The sequence below is a fragment of the Megascapheus bottae genome, chromosome 11 (assembly GCF_031878675.1).
Source record: "Megascapheus bottae isolate mThoBot1 chromosome 11, mThoBot2.hap1, whole genome shotgun sequence".
NCBI lineage: Eukaryota > Metazoa > Chordata > Mammalia > Rodentia > Geomyidae > Megascapheus > Megascapheus bottae.
In genome coordinates, this window is record NC_143519.1 from 63,876,994 (window position 1) to 63,896,441 (window position 19,448).

Genomic DNA, 19,448 nt, shown 5'->3' on the forward strand with positions numbered 1-19,448 from the left:
GCCGCTGGCGAGGACCAGCGGCCGGGCGGCGAGGCGGCGCCCGGGGCGCCCCGGCTTCCCCGGGACGCGAACCCCGCGCCTGGGGGCCCGCGCTCCTCCATCTTGCTCCGTGTCGGCGCGGAGAGGCGTCGGCCCCCCCTCGGTCCCGCGCCCCGCACGCCGGAAGCGGGGGGCCGACCTCTGGGTCAACTGCAGAGCCCAGGAGAGGCTCCTCGGGGCGAGCTTCCGGCCCCCCAGGACTGGTTTCTGAACGGGCCCCAAGTTCCAGCAGCAGTTCCGACAAAATGGAGGACGTCGTCGCCTCCGGCTGCAGCCTCGGCGGGAGGTGGGGACGGCTAGTTCCCCACGGGGCGAGGCGAGGCGAGGGCGGGAGCGCCCGGGAACCCATTGTGGCCGCGGCCCCGACCGCCCCCTCGGCCTCGCTGCAGCCCGGGCCGGGCTTCGGCCCTCGCGGGGCGCTGCCTGGGACTGGACAGGGAGGACGCTGGGCCATCGAGGCCTCGACTCTCCTCGAGCGGCGTCGTTGGCAGCGGCCGAACCGGGCACCCGAGTTGGGTGTCTAGAGTCGGTCGAAGCCCCGAAACCCCACCTCAGTCACTCAGCCAACCCTGGCCCGAGGAGACCCCCAATTCAGGGCCAGAGTGCGGGTGACCCGTGAGGCCGGTACACAACTCTGGGTTCTGGCCCTAGCGGACCCGGTTGGTGGGGGCAGGGTGGGGCGGGGGCACGAAGGGGAGGGGACGCGGCTGAGCCCGCGGAGGGGGGAGTGGAACGGCAAGGCCGGGGGTGTGGCCCGCATGTGACGGACAGGCGTGTGGATGATCCCTCGGAGGAGGGGGTTCCTGAAGGAAGGCTGGCCTAGCCAATAGGTGTGCCTGAGGCGTCGAGGTCCGCCTCTGCCTCGAGCCAATGAGCGTGCGGAGGGCGGGGTTTGTCCAGGATCGGCCGCACAGCCGCCTCCACCACCTCCTCCACCTCCTCTCACCAGCGCTAAAGCCGGGACTGGACTGAGCGGAGTTGTGCGTGTCGCCGAAGGGGGGTGGGCCGGGGGAGGGGAGGTTCGTTCCGCGGAGCCGCAGCCAGAACCGGGTGAGGCTTATCCCCACTGTCTTCCCTACGTTGGGCCGCGGAGAGTGGGGGTGGCTGGGAGCAGCGCAGCCTGGAGAGGAGGAGGCGGAGGCGGAGGCGACTGGGGAGGCGGAGATGGGTGAGGGCAGCCTCCCGAGCCTCCCACCGACCCGGGCTTAACACCCCGCGTCGCGGCCGTCGTGGCCGCGGCTGTGTCGGGGCCTCAGGGTCTGCTAGGGGCCACGCTTATGTCACCGGCGTCTTCGCGTGCGGCCCGAGGGCTGCGAGTGTGCGGGCGCGGCCGGGTGGGCCGGGTGAGGCGGACTTCGGGGGCGAGGGTCGCCGGGGCCGCCGAGCGGGGCCGGGGGCCGCGGGGAGGTTGCGGGGGTATTTTCCTTTCTTCCCGGGGGTGGTGGTGGTGGGGGTGGAGGTGGAGGTGGAGGTGGAGATCTGGCAGTGTGGGCCCTTCTTCTCTCAGGGTTCCTTTCGCACCCTATCGGCCCGAGCCAGGGTCCCCAAGTTTTGCGTGGTGAGGGTGTTTGTTTGTGTCCCGCCGGGTTCCCTTCTTCGCTCTCCTCTATGGCGCTGCGCTGCGCGGCTCTTGATCCTCACGTATTGTTTGGCTGGGTCTCTAATGGCGGACGGGGAGGCAGCGCTGCCGGTCGCCGACTGCAGGGGGGGGGGCAAATCTCGGGCCCAGGGCAATTACTGGGGGGCAAATATTGGCGACGTGGGTCCAGCAGTGACTTGAGCCACCTTGAAACTCCAAATTGGTGTGGAGAGTGCTGGGGGTGACGCTTGGTGGGCCAATTTAGGAGGGAATACAAATCCCTCGCTGGCGTCGGGGCAACGTTTGTCCTCCCCCCCTTCTTTCCCAGGAGCAGGCTTGATGTTCTCGGGCCCTTTCCCTTCTGGATTTTGCTTCTCACATGGGTTTTGGACACCAGATGCATATTTTGTGTTATTTTGCTCCACTTACGTAGGAGGGGGCTGTTGTGCGTGGGGTGCGTTTAATAATAGAAGGGCTGAACCTCCTTGACCTCATATTCCTTTCTCTGCCTCCTTCTGGTGGAATAGGTTTGGTGCTCCCACCAGGATGGGTGTTACTCTCCCCCCCCCCACGTTATTTTTTTTTTTCTTCCATTTTTCTTTTATTTTAGGCCTGGGGATCACTTTCAACCCTGTCTGGTACATCTGTGGCCGAAAGTGAGAAGGAAAGCCACCCCCATTGTGAGTCCATTGCCCCTCATTTTCTGGTCTGTATAGAGGAGGATGTCAGGTCGGAGGGTTTCAGCCACGAGGACTTGGCCCTCCCGTTGTTTTGAGGGGGAGGGGTCTTCCCTTGGGTGGCAGCTGCCCTCGGGGCGGGCGAAGCCTGGGTAATGGCTGAGGCAGCTGGGAGTGGGCGCTGCTGTTTGCACCGCTGCAGAACATCGCTTCTGCTGCTGCAATACCAACCTCAGCAACCAGACGACGGGCTTCTGCAGCTGCTCACGTTACTGGGGAGGAGGGGTGGTGAGGAGGGCATATTTCTGGTGCCCTCTAGAGTTCCAAAATGGGAATTAATATTATTTTGTTTTAAATGGTATGCGTGCAACCATTTTTTTTTTTTAACATTTCTCTTCCGTCACAATGACAAATTGAAAGCATTGGAAGGCTAGAGAAAACCATTTAACTTCCGGTTTATATATGACCTGACAGACAAATTTTGACTATTTTGGTTTGTGAGTAGCTAGGTCTTTTTCATTGCTTTGCTTAGGAAAGAGCATGGCATCTACAACACCTTGAATATTTACTACCTTAACCTCACCAAGTAGAATGGTGATCAGACCAGTGGAGTATTCTAGTTTCTTAGCCTACCATTTTCAATGTTAGTCTTCATTTAAGAGTAACAACCCCCAATGAGTAACCTGAGAATTATTTAACACCTATAATTTGATGGTTTTAAGGTAATGTTGTAATGTGCTAGACAGTGAAAAAAAGATAAATAAGGTTTTCCTTGAGTTAAATTGTAACTAGTCACAAAATATTCATGGAGTCAGCACTGTGGATACATCTTTCATTTGTTTATATGAAATACTAGGGTTTGAACTCAAGATCTTGGACATACTGCTATTTCTTGAGCCCCTTGAAATTAATGTAACTTTTATCAAAAGTGAGTGATAAGTGTAGGAATCTGTTGGAAGTCAGTATGTGTGTGGGGAGGGGTGAAGATCTTTAACCAGAAAATAAAATTTTGAAGTGAAACAGGCTCCAAATAATCTTATGCTCAAAAGGTTGAGTGACAGTCCCTGAGTTCAAGTCCCAGATCCTGTATAACCTATCCCCCCTCCCCCCCCAAAAAAAACAACTCCAGATGGGTTCAAAAATAGTTGATTGAGCTCTGTGCCTCATGCCTGTAATGCTATTTACTCAGGAGGCTGAGATCTAGATCCTAGTTTGGCTGACCAATCCAAGAGACTCATCTCCAACTGACCAACAAAAAGCCAGAAGTGGAGGTGTGGCTCAGGTGGTAGAGTGCCAACCTTGAGTGGAAAAAGCTAAGCAAGAGTGGGAGGACTTGAGTTACAGCTCTAGTATCCACACACAAACACACAGATTAACACAAATAGTTTATTGAAGGTAAGGGTTTGCTGAATACGTATTGTGAAATAAGACAGCCACATACCATTCTAGGCACCGTGCACTTTAATATGCTTCCATACTTAATTTATAAATTAACTTAATTTTATTTTTTGTTGGTTTTGGGGCTGGAGCTCTAGCCTAGGCACCAACCCTGAGCCGTTTTTACTCAAGGGTAGCATTCTACCACTTTGATCCACAGTTATTACCACTTCTGCTTTTCTGATGGTTAATTGGAGATAAGATTATCACAGACTTTCCTGCCTGGGCTGGTTTTGAACTATGATCCTTAGATCTCCTAAGTTGCTAGTATTTACTGGTGTGCCATCAGACTGGCTCTTATTTAATTTTAGAAAGCAGACTGCAGGATAATAGGATAAGGTACTATTAATTGAGCCCTTACTCTATTCTAGCTCCATTCTGTTTTTTATTTTCAAAATACTTTCCAATGGAACTTTTGAATTTTATGAGTTAGAATAGTATATCATACCCATCATTTTCTTCTGTCTCCCTTTCTGTCTCTTTCCTCTCTCACTCTCACCTTCTCCCTTTCCCTTTCCCTTACCTTCTCCCTCTCTCTCTCTCTCCCTCTCCCCTTTATCCTCTCCCTCTCCCTTTCTCTCTCTCTCTCCTTTTTTTTCTTTTCCTCTCTCTCATCAGTCCTGTGGCTTGGACTTCGGACCCTGTCTCTGAGCTTTTTCACTCAAGGTTAGCATTTAGCCACTTTAAGCCACAACACTACTTCCAATTTTTCTGATGGTTAATTAGGAATAAGAGTCTCCCAAAATTTCCTGCCTGGACTTGCATTGAACAATGATCCTCAGATCTCAGCCTCCTGAGTAGCTAGGATTATGGGCATAGGCCACCAGGGTCGGGTTACCTCCCTTCCCTGCCCCCCCCCCCCTTTTTTTTTGCCATTACTGGGGCTTGAATTCAGGGTACTTTCTTAGCTTTGTTGCTTGAGGCTAATGCTCTACCACTTTAGCCACACCTCTACTTCTGGCTTTCTCTGGTTCAATCGAGATAGGAGTCTCATAGATTTTCCTGCTTGTCTGCTTGTGAACCTCAATCCTCAGATCTCAGCTTCCTGAGTGGCTAAGGTTAGAGGCATGAGCCACCAGTGCCTTGCTTAGATTTTATTTTTATCTATTTATGTATTTTTGGTGCCAGTACTGATATTTGAACTCAGGCCCTCCCACTTTTGCTAGGCTTTTTGCTTAAGGCTGGTGTTCTATGACTTTAACCATCATACCTCCACTTTTTGTCTTTATTGGAGATAAGTCTTACTAGTAGGTCTGCCAGTATGGCTTTGAACTGTGATTCTTAGATCCGAACCTCCTGAGCATTTAGGATTACTGACTGACATGAGCCACTGGCTCCCAGTAAAAATTATATTTTTAAAAATATATTTTTTATTTTTGCTGGTCATGGGATTTAGACTTGGGGCTTGGACTCTCTCCCTGTTTTTTTTTTTGCCCAAGGCTAGCGCTCTTATTACTTGACACAGTTCCACTTCTGTGGTTTTCTGACCGTTAATTGGAGATAATAGTCTCAGTGACTCTTTCCTACCCAGTCTGCTTTGAGCCATGATCCTCATATCTCAGCTTCCTGAATAGCTAAGAGTACAGGTGTGAGCCACCAGTGCCAGGACATTTTCTATTCTGTGTATATGTGCCAGTGTATACCAGTCCTAGAGTTTGTACTCATACTCTTCCTAGGTACTGTCCCTGAGATTTTTTTCTCTTCTTTTTTTTCCTTAAGGCACTCTACCACTTGGGCCATAGTTCCACTTGTAGCTTTTTGTCTCACAAACTTTCCTGAGGGCTTTGGCTTTGGATTGCAATATTCAGATCCCAACCACCTGAGTAGCTAACCACCTGAGTAGGCCTGAACCACTGGCAGCTAACCATTTTTTACTTATTTTAAACTTCTGGTCTAAATTTTTGTATCTTACTTGGTCAGACAGCCCAGAATAAATTACTATTATTATTATTATTTTTCAGAATAAATTATTTAGATATTCCACAAAAGCTGACGTAAGAATATTCTAGACTTGAATCGATAGGGAGCTAGTCTGTGCAATAGTATTCCTAATAGATTTGTAAGATTGTATTATGCTCATGTAAGGTTACAAAACATAAGGCTCATGTAAGGTTACAAAACATAAGGCTCTTCAGACCTGGTATTACTGTGATATACGTATAATAATGGTTTTTAAAATATGAAGTATAATTAGAAATGTATATGTCTTAACTCTAGATATTTATCTATCTTCATTCCATTTTATATTTAAAAATATGCTTGGGGCTGGGAATGTGGCTTAGTGGTAGAGTGCTTGCCTACCATGCATGAAGCCCTGAAAAAAATTGGAAGTGGCATTGTGGATCTAGTGGAGCTTGCTTGTCTTGAACAAAAGGAATACAGGAACAGTAACCAAGCCCTGAGTTAAAGCCCCAGGAATGGCCAAAAAAGAAAAAAAAAAGGATATGCTTTATAATGTTGAATGAGACTTTAAAAAAAATCATTTAGTTTTGTACAAAGAACCTATAATTCCGTAAGTCACATTATAAGTACAATGTATCTTAATCAATGTTGCCCCTTACAAAATGTTCTCTTCCATTTCCCCCGATTCCCACCCTTATCCTATACATAGGTCAGTTTCTCCATAAAGTATACTGAGTATAATGATGGCATTTACTCACTCTTCCTCTTGCCATTTGTAGCCTGCTCCCATGTTTTTGATTACTAGCATTCATTTTGTCGCACAGTTCATTAGTTGTTCAGAAGAGTTATATCTTTGACATCTCTCCTTTAGTCAGTTTGTCTATTTGCATAAAAGCTTATGCATGTTATCATACTTTAGATCTAACCTTCTATAAGAGAAGACATGCTATTTGTCTCTCTGAGCCTGACTTCACTTAGCTGATTTTTTTTCTTCTTCCTTTTTTTTTTTTTTTTAATGTGGTAGTCCTGGGCTTGAACTCAGGGCCTGAACACTGTCCTTGAATTTTCTCAAGGCTAGAGCTCTGCCACTTCAGCCTCAGCACCACTTCTGGCTTTTTTCTTTGTATGTGGTACCAAGGAATCCAGCCCAGGTCTTCATGCATGCTAGGCAATCACTCAACTACTAAGTTAAACTCTCCACCAACTTAGCTGATTTTTGTTGTTGTTTTGTCAGTCTTGGGCTTGAACTCATGGCCTGGGTATTGTCCCTGAGCTCCATTTTGCTCAAGGCTAGCACACTACCACTTGAGCCAGGGCACCACCTCTGGTGTGGTGCTGAGGAATCAAATCCAGGGCTTCATGCATGTTAGGCAAGCACTACCACTAAGCCACATTCCTAGCCCCTTAGCTAAGGGTTTTTTTTTTTTTGGTGGCAGTCCTGGGGCTTGATTGAATTCGGGGCCTAGACACTGACCCTGAACTTTTTATTTTTTTGCTCAAATCTAGCACTCTACCACTTGAATCACAGCTCCACTTCCAGTTTTTTGATGCTTAATTGGAGATGAGAATCTCATGGGCCTTCCTGCCTGTGCTGGCTTCTAACAGTGATTCTCAGTTCTTAGCCTTCTGAATAACTAGGATTACAGGCATGAACCCTTGTGCTCAGCATAATATTCTGATAGCTGAGTTAAATTCCGTTGTGTGCACCATATTTTCTTGGTCCATTGATCCTTTGTAGGGCATCTGGGTTGTTTCCATAACTTGGCTATTGTGAATAGTAGAGCAGTGAGCATGGATGTGCAAGCATTGTTACTGTATTCTGACTTATAATATTCTGTATAAATGGGGCCAGGAGTTTGGCCTAGTGGTTAAAGTGCTTGCCTAGCATGCACAAAGACCCGGGTTCGATTCCTTGGTACCACATATATAGAAAAAAGCTGGAAGTGGTGCTGAGGCTCAAGTGGTAGAGCTCTAGCCTTGAGAAAGTCCAAGGACAGTGCTCAGGCCCTGAGCTCAAGCCCAGGACTGGCAAAAAAAAAAAAATTCTGTATAAGTGTGCAAGAATGGTAGTTTATTCTTCCTTTCCCTCCCTCCCCCCCTCCGCCCTCTCCCCCCTCCCCCTCTCTCTCTCTTTCTCTCTTTCTTTCTGCCTCCTAGGACTTGAACTCAGGGCCTGAGCCCTGTCTTTGAGTTTTCTCAAGGCTAAAGCTCTACCACTTGAGCCACAGCACTACTTCTGGCTTTTTCTATGTATGTGGTACCGAGGATTCAAACTTGTGTCTTTTTGCAGGTTAGGCAAGCACTGTAGCACTCAGCCAGACTCCCAGCCCCTATGTTTAACTTTTTGAGGAATCTTGAAACCTTTCAGTGTTTGCATTGTTTACATTTCTACCAACAGTATGATAGATTTCCTTTTCCCCTTCATCTTTACCTGCATTTATTATTGTTCATGTTGTTAGTGATGGCCTGGTGAGATGGAATCTTAAGGTTTTTTTTTTTTTTTTTGCGGGGTGGAGGTGGGGGAGAGGGGGGTTCGTGGGACTTGAACTCTGGGCCTAGGCCCTGCCCCTGAGCTCTTCAGCTCAAGGCTAATGCCATATCCCTTGAGCTTCAGCCCCACTTCCTGTTTTTCTAGTGGTTAATTGAACATGAGTATCAAGGTCTGGACTGGCTTTGAACTGTGATCCTTAGATCTCAGCTTCCTGAGTAACTAGAATTATAGGCAGGAGCCACCGGCTAGGAATTTTTCTCCAAGTCCTGAGACTTGAACTCAGGGCCTGAGCATTGTCCTTGAGCTTTCCTCAAGGCTAGTACTCTACCACTTGAGCCACAGCACCACTTCTGTCTTTTCTATGTGGTACCAAGGAATCGAACCCAGGTCTTCATGCATGCTAGGCAAGCACTCTACCACTAAGCCAAATTCCCGGCCCTGGAATTTCAAGTTTTTTTGATTTGCATTTCCTTTGTGGTGAGAGATGTTTACCATTTCCTTGTGTGTTTATAGGCTAGTCTTCTGAAAAGATTAGCTTCTTTGCCTATTTATTGAGCTGTTAATTTTTCGAGAGTTTCTTGAATTCCTTGTATATTATGGATATTGGGCCCTTGGTAAATTATCTCCTGCAATTCTGTCTTTTTAGTTTAGTAACTGTCCTTTGCTGTGAAAAACTTTTTGGTTAGTTAATGCTATGCCCTGAAATTCAGTTCCTGACTATGCCAGTAAGTTTCATTGTATCTCCTACTCTTTCTTGTATACAGTGATCCCCCATCTATCATTGGAGTTACATTCCAAGACTCCTAGGATAGGAGAGAGAGAGTCCATGAAATAGCAGTAAATGAACTGCAGTATAGCAAAGGACAACTATCTAATGATGCTACTTTGCCGATGATCACTTATTCCAGGAGTCTCTGGAATGTAACTCCTGGGATAGGAGAGGGATCACTAGTTACATATTTAAACAAAACAAGACAAAACAAAACTATACAGTGAAGCTGCAATAAGTGAACTGTGATATGGTGAGAGACGATAGCAGTTCCAAGCTTTCAGGTTTGACATTGAGATCTTTGATCCATCTTTAATTGATCCTAGTGCAACATGACTGACAGGGATCCAACAACTTTAGTTTTCTACATAGGGATGTTCAGTTTTCCCAACAACATTTGTTGAAGAGGTTGTCTTTATTCAAACATATTTGGCTCCCATGTCAATCAATTATCAGATGGCTGTAGGTTGATTTCTGAGTCTTCCAGCCTATTCAGTTGGTCTTCAGGCCTGTTTTTTTTTTTTAAATTTTTGGTTGGTCATGGGGCTTGAATTCTGGGCCTGGGTGCTGACTCTTCAGCCTGCTTTTCAGGGGGTTAATTGGAGATAAGAGTCTTACAGGGCCGGGAGTTTGGCCTAGTGGTTAAAGTGCTTGCCTAACATGAATGAAAACCCGGGTTCGATTCCTCGGTACCACATACATAGAAAAAAGCCAGAAGTGGTGCTGAGGCTCAAGTGGTAGAGCTCTAGCCTTGAGAAAGTCCAAGGACAGTGCTCAGGCCCTGAGCTCAAGCCCAGGACTGGCAAAAAAAAAAAAAAAAAAAAGAGTCTTACAGACTTGGGGGTGGGGGAGGGAAATGGCGATAAAAACATAAGAGGTAGCAATGACTGTTAAATAATGCACCTTCTATCTGGCTAATATAATGTAACCCTTCTATTAATTACAATAAAAAATTAAAAAGTCTTACAGACTTTTGTGCCTTGGCTGGCTTTGAACCGTGATTCTCAGGTCTCAGCCTCCTGAGTAGCTAGGATTACAGATGTGAGCCATAGCACCCAGTCTCAGGCCTGTTTTTATGCTGGTACCAAGCTTGTTTGTATAGCTCTGTAGTAAAGTTTGAGGTCTGGAAGTATTGCTTCTTTTTTTTTTTTTGGTCAAGATTTACTTTGACTATTTAGGAGTGTTTTGTGATCCCATATGGATTTTCAGATTATTTTCTCTCTGTGAAGAATGACATTATGCTTTTGATAGTACTTTAGATCACCTTTGGCACAATGGTTATTTTCTTATTAATTCTGGTCCATGAACATGGGATGTCTTTTTTTTTTTTTTTTTTTTTTGCCAGTCCTGGGCTTGAGCTCAGGGCCTGAGCACTGTCCTTGGACTTTCTCAAGGCTAGAGCTCTACCACTTGAGCCTCAGCACCACTTCCGGCTTTTTTTTCTATGTATGTGGTACCAAGGAATCGAACCCGGGTCTTCATGCATGCTAGGCACGCACTTTAACCACTAGGCCAAACTCCCGGCCGGGATGTCTTTTTACTTTCCAGTGTATTTGATTTCTCTGTTCAGAGTTTCATAGTTTGTGCTGTTGAGATACTCATCTTGGCTAGGTTTATTTCTAAATATTTTTTTGAGGTTATTGTAAATAGAATTCGTTTCCTTCTATACATTGTTGAAATACCGAAAAGTTACTGATTTTTATGAGTTGTGTGTCCTGTTACTTTACGAAAAGTATTGATTAGTTCTAGAAACTTGTGGATAGAGTCTCTACATATGGGATCATTTTATCTACAAAAAGGATGACTTTCTCTGTTTAGACCCCTTTTTTTGTCTTTGGTGAGTGATGTAAGAATACATAGGTATATTCAACTGTCCCGTGGGTATTTGTTTTAGTGATACTGGGGTTTTGAATTCTAGGCTCTGCATTTGCCAGGCAGGTACTCTGCTGCTAAGCCTTGTATCCAGCTCCCCATATGATTTTTTTTTTCTTTGCCAGTCCTGGGACATGAACTCAGGGCCTGGGCACTGTCCTTGAACTTCTTTTGTTCATGGCTAGAGCACTCTACCACTTGAGCCACAGCTCCACTTGTGGCTTTTTTTTTTTGTTTGTTTATGTGGTGCTGAGGAACCAAGGGCTTCATGCATGCTAGGCAAGCATTCTTGCAGTAAGCCACATTTTTGGAGAGAGAGAGAGAGAGAGAGAGAGAGAGAGAGAGAGAGAGGGAGAGGGAGAGAGAGAGTGTGTGTTTTGCGACAAGGTCTCCAGGCTTATCTGGGACTCTTTACTGTGTATCTTAAGGCTAACCTCCTCATTCAGTGGTCTCCTGCCAATCTTTGGAGTGTTCTCTTAGCTGCTCATCTTCTTCCCTCCCCACCTCTTCCTGCCTCTCCCTTCTACCCCTCCTTGTTCTCCCTTGGTACTTGAACTGAGGGCCTTATGTTTGTTCTTAGCCTTTTTTCTACAAGCTGATGATCTACCAGTTGAGTTATACCTCCACTCTCTCTTTTTGTTGGTTGATTAGCTTTGGATGAGAATCTTCTGGACTTTTCTGCGAAGACTCCAGCCTCTTAAGTAGCTAGGACATAGATAGGAGCCATCACTGTCTGGTTAAGAGTTGCAAGTTTTTATATATGTATTATTATTTTTTTCTTTTGTGGGTCATGGGTCTTGAACTTGGCCTGGACTGTCCTTGAGCTCTTCAGCTCAAGGATACTGTCTTACCCTTGAGCCAAGCCCCACTTCCCATTTTCTAGAGGTTAATTGGAGATAAGAGTCTCAAGTCCTTTTGTGCCCGGGCTGACTTTGAACTTGATCCTCAGATCTCAGCCCCCTGAGTAGCTAGGATTACAATCATGAGCCACCATGCTTTGCTGTAATTAGTTTTTGAACGCCTGTAATTTTAGACTTTTGTATTAAAATTGAGATGGGAGGTAAATCTTAATGGAAGCTAGCCCCAAATACTTGGTTGGTCAGCTTAGTTTTAAAAATTTTATTAGATCTCACTTGAAACAGTATTTTAAAATATATAAGCATATTGGTATTAAAATATATTGAAATTCATGGATCACTTCTGTGAAATTATAGAATTTTGTTAGTTATTATTATTATAACTATTATTACTTGTCATTGTGCCGCTTGAACTCTGGGCCTGGGCTCTGTCCTTGAGATCTCAGCTCAAAGCTGCCACCCTAGCCCTTGAGCCACACACAGCCCAATGTTAATGGTTAATCGGAGATGAATCTCATGTGCCAGGCTTTAGTGCCTGGGCTGGCTTTGAAGTGCGATCCTCAGATCTCAGCCTCCTGAGTAGCTAGGATTATGGGCGTGGGCCACTGACCTGCTTTTTTTTTTTTTGTGCTAGTTCTGGGGCTTGAACTCAAGGCCCTGAGGACCTAATAGACTTTTGTGCTCAAGGAGAGCACTCCTGATATGAGCCATAACTCTAGTTCCAGTTTTTTTTTTTGATTCAGCTTTTTGATGACTAACTGGAGATATGAGTTTCATTGACTTTCCTGCTGGGACTGGCTTTTAACTGAGTCCTTCTGACTAGCTATGATAATAGGTGTGAGTTACCAGTGCCTGGTTTAAGAAATCTTTTATGCCACTGTGGCTCATGTCTGTAACCCTAGCTACTCAGGAGGCCGAGATCTGAGGATCAAGATTCAAGGCCATTAGGTGAAGAGCTCACCACCTGGGCCTGGGCATTGTCCTTGACCCCTTCAACTGTAGAGCTCAGAGACAGTACCCAGACCAAGTTCAAGCCCCATGACCCACCAAAAAAAATTTTTAAGTAAAAATAAGAGTGAGAAAAAAAGATTAGTTAACATAATAAATTAATCACATGACTATCTGTGGCTGCCAAGGGGTCCTACTTGTAATCCTCCCTACTCAGGAGGCTCAGATATCAAGGATCGTGGTTTGAAGTCAGTTCTGTCAGAAAAAGTATGAGATACTTTCTCCAAAATAACTAGCCAAATGATAGGATTGAGCTATGTGGCTCATTTGATTGAACCAAGGGGGCAGAAGCTAGTTCAGATTTCCCTATACATGTTTTGTGGGCGTGTGCATATATTTGTGTCTTGCATGTGTGAGACCTTCTGCTTTTGTACTTGAACTCCTGGCCTGGGTACGCTTCCCTGAGCTTTTTGCCTGATGCTGTACTTGGTTTCACTTCTGGCTTGTAGGTGGTTAACTGGAGATAAGAGTGTCACAGACTTTCCTGCTGGGACTGCCTTTGAACTGTGGTTCAGCCTCCTTATAAGGTAGGAGTACAGACAGATATGATCTATGGGCCACTGGCCTCCCTTTAATTTTTGAAAAAAATCGTTCTAACTTGTTCTTTCAAGCATTATACTGAATCTACTCTCTCCAGGTCACTAGTGACCTAATTAATTTGCAGATCTTCATCTTTTCTGATTTTTAGTTGTAATTCTATTAACTTTTATTCTTTTTTTGGAGACAGGGTCTTTTTTTGAAACCCAGGCTGGCTTCTGACTAGAGGTTCTCCTGCTTTAGCTTCCTAATAAGCCTTTAGAGATTGTCCAGCCCTGCAACATTAGAAATTTAGTGTTTGGGATTTTTTGTTTGCTTATTTATTGCCAGTCCGGAGGCTTGAACTCAGGGCCGGAGCACTGTTCTTTTTGGGGGGGCTATGGAGCTTGAACTCTGGGCCTGGGCGCTGTCCCTAAGCTCTTAAGCTCAAGGCTCCTGCCCTACCCCAAGGCATTGTCCCTGAGCTCTTTAGTAGTGAATTGGAGCTAAGAGTCTCACAGCTTTGTATAGCCTGGGCTGGCTTTGAACTGAGATCCTCAGACCTCAGCCTCCGGAGTAGCTAAGATTAGTTGGGCTTGGAGTTTAGCCTGGTGGTAGAGTGCTTGCCTAGCATGCACGAAGACTCGGGTTCAATTCCTTGGTACCACATACATAGAAAAGAAGCCAGAAGTGGTGCTGAGGCTCAAGTGGTAGAGCTCTAGCTTTGAGAAAGTCCAAGGACAGTGCTCAGGCCCTGACTTCATGGCCCAGGACTTGCAAAAAAAAAAAAAAAAAAAAAATGATTACAGTAGTTAGTGAGCCACCCCGCAGCTTTTTTTTTTTTTTTTTTTTTTTTTTTTTGTGATGGGGCTTGAACTCTGGGCCAGAGTGCTGTCCCTGAGCTCTTCTGCTCAAGGCTACTGCCTACCCCTGGGCCTGGGTGTTGTCCCTGAACTCTTCAGCTCAAGGCAGTACCCTACCCTTGAGCCAAGCCCCACTTCCCATTTTCTAGAGGTTAATTGGGGATAAGAGTCTCAGGTCCTTTTGTGCCCCAGCTGGCTTTGAACCTCAATCCTCAGATCTTAGCCTCCTGAGTAGCTAGGATTACAGGCTTTAGCACTGTTCTTGAGCTTTTTCAGCACCGCTTTTGGCCTTTTTGTGTTATGTGGAGGAATCAAACCCAGGGCTTCGTGTATGCTTAGCAAGCACTCTACCACTAGGCCACCCTCCAGGTCCTGGGTTTTAATTATTGAAATAAATTCTGTTGGTTTCTAGGACTTGAAATTTAATGAGGTCTCATTTTTTTCTCTTAGATTCTTTTTTGGGGGGGGTGGGGTTATTGGTCAGTTATTGGGCTTGAACTCAGGGTCCTACTCTTTTGTTCAAAGCTAGTGCTGTACTAGTTTGGAGCACAGTGCAACTTCCATTTTTCTGGTGATTAATCAGAGGCAAGAGTTTCATGGGAACTTTTCTGTGCAGGCTGGCTTTGAACTGTGATCCTCAGATCTCAGCCTTCTGAGTAGCTAGGATTACAGGTGTGAGCCACTGGCGCCTGGCTTTCTTAATTTTTATTTCCTGTTTTCTAATTTACTTATGTTGTTTTAGAGGTGATATATGCAGGGGTTACCTTTATATTGGTCAGGTAGCAAGTACATCTTCCTTTGGTACAGTGTCATCTGTTCCCTCATTCTCTCCTATTCCCGAACATTCTCTCCTATTCCCTCCCTCCCACCTCTACCTATGAGTTACATAGTTCACTTTCATCAATGTCTAGTACAGCCAGTTCACTCCCACTACTCTTTTTTACCCTTTTTCATCTGATTCTGTGTCCTTCCACCTGTCCGCAGATGTGCACATGAATATAGGTAAAGAATACAGAGTCAGGGCAGGGTTTGGGATTTCACCTAGTGGTAGAGTGCTTGCTTTGTATGTACCAAGACCTGGGTTCAATTTTTTGGTACCACATACATAGAAAAAGCCAGATGTGGTGCTGTGGCTCAAGTGGTACAGCTCTAGCCTTGAAAAAGCCTAAAGACAGTGCTCTGAGTTCAAAGACAGGCCCTGAGTTCAAGCCTCAGGACTGGCAGAAAAAGAAAATAGCAAATTATGAAAAAAGTCCTTTGTTTCCATATCTTTGTTTTGGCATTTGTATTATTTTTATATATATAAGAAGAGGCGCTAATGATCCTAGAGATCAGGGACAGTGCCCATACTGAATTCAAGCCTTACAACCAACAAGAAGGAAGGGAGAGAGGGAGGGAGGGAGGCAGGCAGGGAGGCAGGCAGGCAGGGAGGAAGGAAGGAAGGAAGGAAGGTAGGTAGGTAGGTAGATGGGTAGGGTAGGTCAGGCTAACCAGTTGGGAAAAGATCTTTACCAACAACACAAGACAAAGGCCTACTATCCAATGTATACAAAGAACTTAAAGAACTCTGCCCAAATCTAATAGACCAATCACTAAATGGTCTAGAGAGCTTAGCAGAAACTTCTCAGAAGTGGTAAGAATGGTCTCATTGTAGGTGAGTATCTAGAATTCTTTGTAATTTGTCATATCCCAGTGGAGTTTAAATGTAACTTTGGCATGTCTCTGATCTTGGCTTACCTCACTTAACATGGTTTGTTCTACTTCCATCCATTTTCTTGCAAATGACATTTTTTCTAATGGCTGTGTAAAATTCCATTGTACACAGGTACCATTGTGGGGCATCTGGGTTGTTTCTACATCTTGGCTATTGTGAATTGTGTGGCAGTGAACATGTATGTACAGGTGTCCTGGGTTCATAATGCTGGGGGGGCGGGGAAGCCAAGGACTGGTATGGCTGGTTTTTGTTTTGTTGTTGTTCTGTTTTTTGAGGAACCTACAGACTGCTTTCCAGAGTGGTTGTATTAGGTTATATTTCCAGCAGCAATGCAGTGGGGTTCCTTTCCTCCCACATCCCTGTCAGCATTTTTGGTTAGAATTCAAAATAATGGCTGATCTAAGTGGGTTGTTTTGATTTGCATTTCCTTTATGACCAGGGATGATGAGCATTTCCTCATTTGTTTCTTTGCCATTCTTAACCTCTTCTGAGAAGTTTCTTCTAAGCTCTCTTGCTCATTTAGTGACTGGTTTATTAAATTTGGGAGGGATTAGTTCTTTAAGTTCCTTGTATATATTGGATAGTAGGCTTTTGTCTTGTGTTGTTGATAAAGATCCCTCCTTCCCTCTCTCTCTCCCTCCCTCTCTCCCTCCCAGCCCTCCTGTTGGGTGTGAGGCTTGAACTCTGGGCCTGGGCACTGTCCCTGAGCACTTCAGCTCAAGGCTAGCACTCTGCCACTTGAATCTCTGAGCCATGGTGCCATTTCTGGTTTTCTGGTGGTTAATTAGAGAGTCTCATGAATGGACTTTTGTCCTGAGCTGACTTTGAACTGCAATCCTCAGATATCAGTCTCCTGAGTAGCTAGGCTTATAGGTGTGTCGGGGTCCTTCGTCCCCGGTCCCTCTCGACTAGTAGGAGGGATGGGGAAAAACACACCCCGACCAGGCCAAGCCATGAGAGGAGAGGGCCCACTGACCTCCCGTACTCAGCCTTCTTACCCCAGGGCACGAACAGAGACTCCACACAGTTTCATCAAGGTAGGAAAATCTATTCCTCAGATCTCTCCTCCTTATATTCGGTGCCATAACCTATCAGCACAACAGGTGGGCAGGACAAAGAGATCCACGTGTTTTCCCCTACTACAGGTCTCAGCAGAAAGTTATTAGACATGGTGTTACTTGGTCCCCAACAGAGGTGTGCCCTACTAGCTCCTGGTTTGTTGACTGTATTTCTAGCAGGTTTTCTTCCTTTTTTTTTGGTTGCTCATGGGACTTGAACTCTGGGCCTAGACGCTTGTTGTCCCTGAGCTCTCCAGCTCAAGGCTAGTGCTCTACCACTTGAGCCAGAGCACATCACTTCCAGTTGTTGGTTGTCTTTCTAATTTCTTAATTATGTCCTTCACTGTGCAGAAACTTTATTTAATGTGGTTCCATTTGGAGTCTCTCCCCTGGTCTGACTTTTAATTGAATGTGGTTTCTTTCTTTTTTTTTTGGGGGGGGGGGTGGGTCTGTTGTTGCTTGAATCTGGGCCTGGGCCCTGTACTTGGAGATCTTCAGCTGAAGGCTCCCGCCCTACCTCTGGAGCCACAGCCCCATTTCCTGTTTGCTGGTTAATTGGAGGTCAGAGTCTCAGGGACATTAGTGCCTGGGCTGGCTTTGAACTTTGATCCTCAGATCTCAGCCTCCTGAGTAGCTAGGTTTACAGGCATGAGCCATCACCCCTGGCTCATTTCTAGCTCCCCCCGCCCCCCCCCCCCCCCCCCCGATAATTAATTGGAGATAAAAGTCTTAGGGACTTTTCCTACCCTGGCTGGTTTTGAGCGTCATTCCTCAGATTTCAGCCGCCTGAGTAGCTAGGATTACAGGTGTGAACCACTGCACCCAGCTGTGGTCTTTCTTCCTTCCTTCCTTCCTTCCTTTCTTTCCTTCCTTCCTTCCTTCCTTCCTTCCTTCCTTCCTTCCTTCCTTCCTTCCTTCCTTCCTTCCTTCCTTTCTTTCTTTCTTTCTTTCTTTCTTTCTTTCTTTCTTTCTTTCTTTCTTTCTTTCTTTCTTTCTTTCCCATCTCTTCTTGTTTTGTGAGTCATGAGGCTTGAACTGGGTGCTATCCCTGAGCTCTTCAGCTCAAGGCTACTGCCCTACCCTGGGCCTGGGTGTGTAACTAAGCTCTCCAGCTCAAGACTACCACCGGAGTCCTTGAGCCACAGCCCTACTTCTGGTTTTCTAGTGATTAATTGGAGATAAGAGTCTCTTGGACTTTAGTACCTGGGCTGGCTTTGAACCAGGATCCTCAAATCTCAGCCTCCTGAGTAGATAGGATTACAGGCGTAGCCACTGCGCCCAGCTTTCCCCGCCTCCCCCAAAGTTAGGCCTACTCTTTACCATCCCACCCATTAGTCATGAGTGCTAGATTGCTGGTTTGACTCATTACACCCAGCTAGGAAGGTGGTTTAAGAAAGTTTTTTTGTTTTTTTGCCAGTCCTGGGGCTTGAACCTAGGGCCTGAGCACTGTTCTTGGGCTTTCTCAAGGCGAGAGCTGTAAGACTAGAGCCACAGCACCACTTCTGGCTTTTTTCTATATATGTGGTACTGAGGATTGAACCTAGGTCTTTGTGCATGATAGGAAAACACTCTACCACTAGGTCAAATTCCTGGCCAAGAAAGTTTTAAGATTTATGTTTTAGGTAGGATATGTCTAAGTATGTTGTAGGCAAAGAAAGGAGAGAAAATTTACAGTGACATTTATATTTTTACTATCCCCAGTTAGCAGAAGTGGGAGGGAGATGTAGGAGTAAAAAGAGCAAGTAAAGGAGGGAAAAGCCAGTTAAAACAACCAGAGTGTTGGGCTGGGAGTTTGGCCCAGTAGTAGAGTGGTAGAGTGCTAGCCTAGCACGGCTGTGCTGGGACTTAGAGGGTGATGATTAGGGGCAGGGCCACAGGGAGTTTCAGAGTTCAAAGTCTTGTGAGTTCATGGTACAAGTCCAGCAGGTTCAGTAACCTAATGTCCACGTCTGAATTCCTCTAGGAATTCAGGCATGCCTATCACATAGGGGTGGGATTATAACTTCATCCACCAAGATGCCAAGATGGTGCCAGTTAGACCCAGTATCTATACTTCTCTGTTATGGTTATTTTTTTTTATTAAAGAATTTATTAACATTGATTTTTTACATCATATTTTAAATGACAAGTTTAACAAACAAGTGTTCAAGGAGGGAATCTATTTACAATCACTGGGACTTAGTATTTAGAACTTAATTACAATTAGGCTAAGGGTTTGTATGTCATAGAAACATTAATTTATGAAATAAAACATTATGTCTATAGAGTCATAGGTTTTTATGTCTATATAGTTAATGTTTGTATTTCCATTACCATGTCCATAGCTTTGGGTATGCAGTTATTGAGTCCTCGCTCTTGTACTCTTTGGATTTAATAACTGCATATTAAGGATACCATGCGTCTTTTGATCCTTAGGTCTTGACTTGTCTCACTCAACATGATTTGCTCTAGATTCATCCACTTCCCTGCAAATGCCATTATTTTATCTTGTCTGTTGGCTATGTAGAATTCCATTGTGTATATTTACCACATTTTCTGTATCCATTCATCTGATGGTTATTTTGTTTTGAGAAATAGAAATAGAGAAGTAGAAAACAGTGTCTTGAGGAAAGACCTACTTTCCATGTTCTTAGGATACTGGATTGACATCTAATAGTCAACCAAAG

The 19,448-nt window shown here is 45.4% G+C and overlaps 1 protein-coding gene across 1 annotated transcript in view; it reads left to right on the top strand.

The window, feature by feature from the left end:
- The first annotated feature begins 185 nt into the window (after positions 1-185).
- Zmym2 (zinc finger MYM-type containing 2) overlaps positions 186-19,448 on the top strand; it is a 90,083-nt gene continuing 70,820 nt past the window's right edge. The window contains exon 1 of the mRNA XM_090342438.1: positions 186-325. Within this exon, the coding sequence (XP_090198564.1) occupies positions 285-325 (41 nt within the window). The 5' untranslated portion in view covers positions 186-284. The remainder of the gene's footprint in view (positions 326-19,448) is intronic.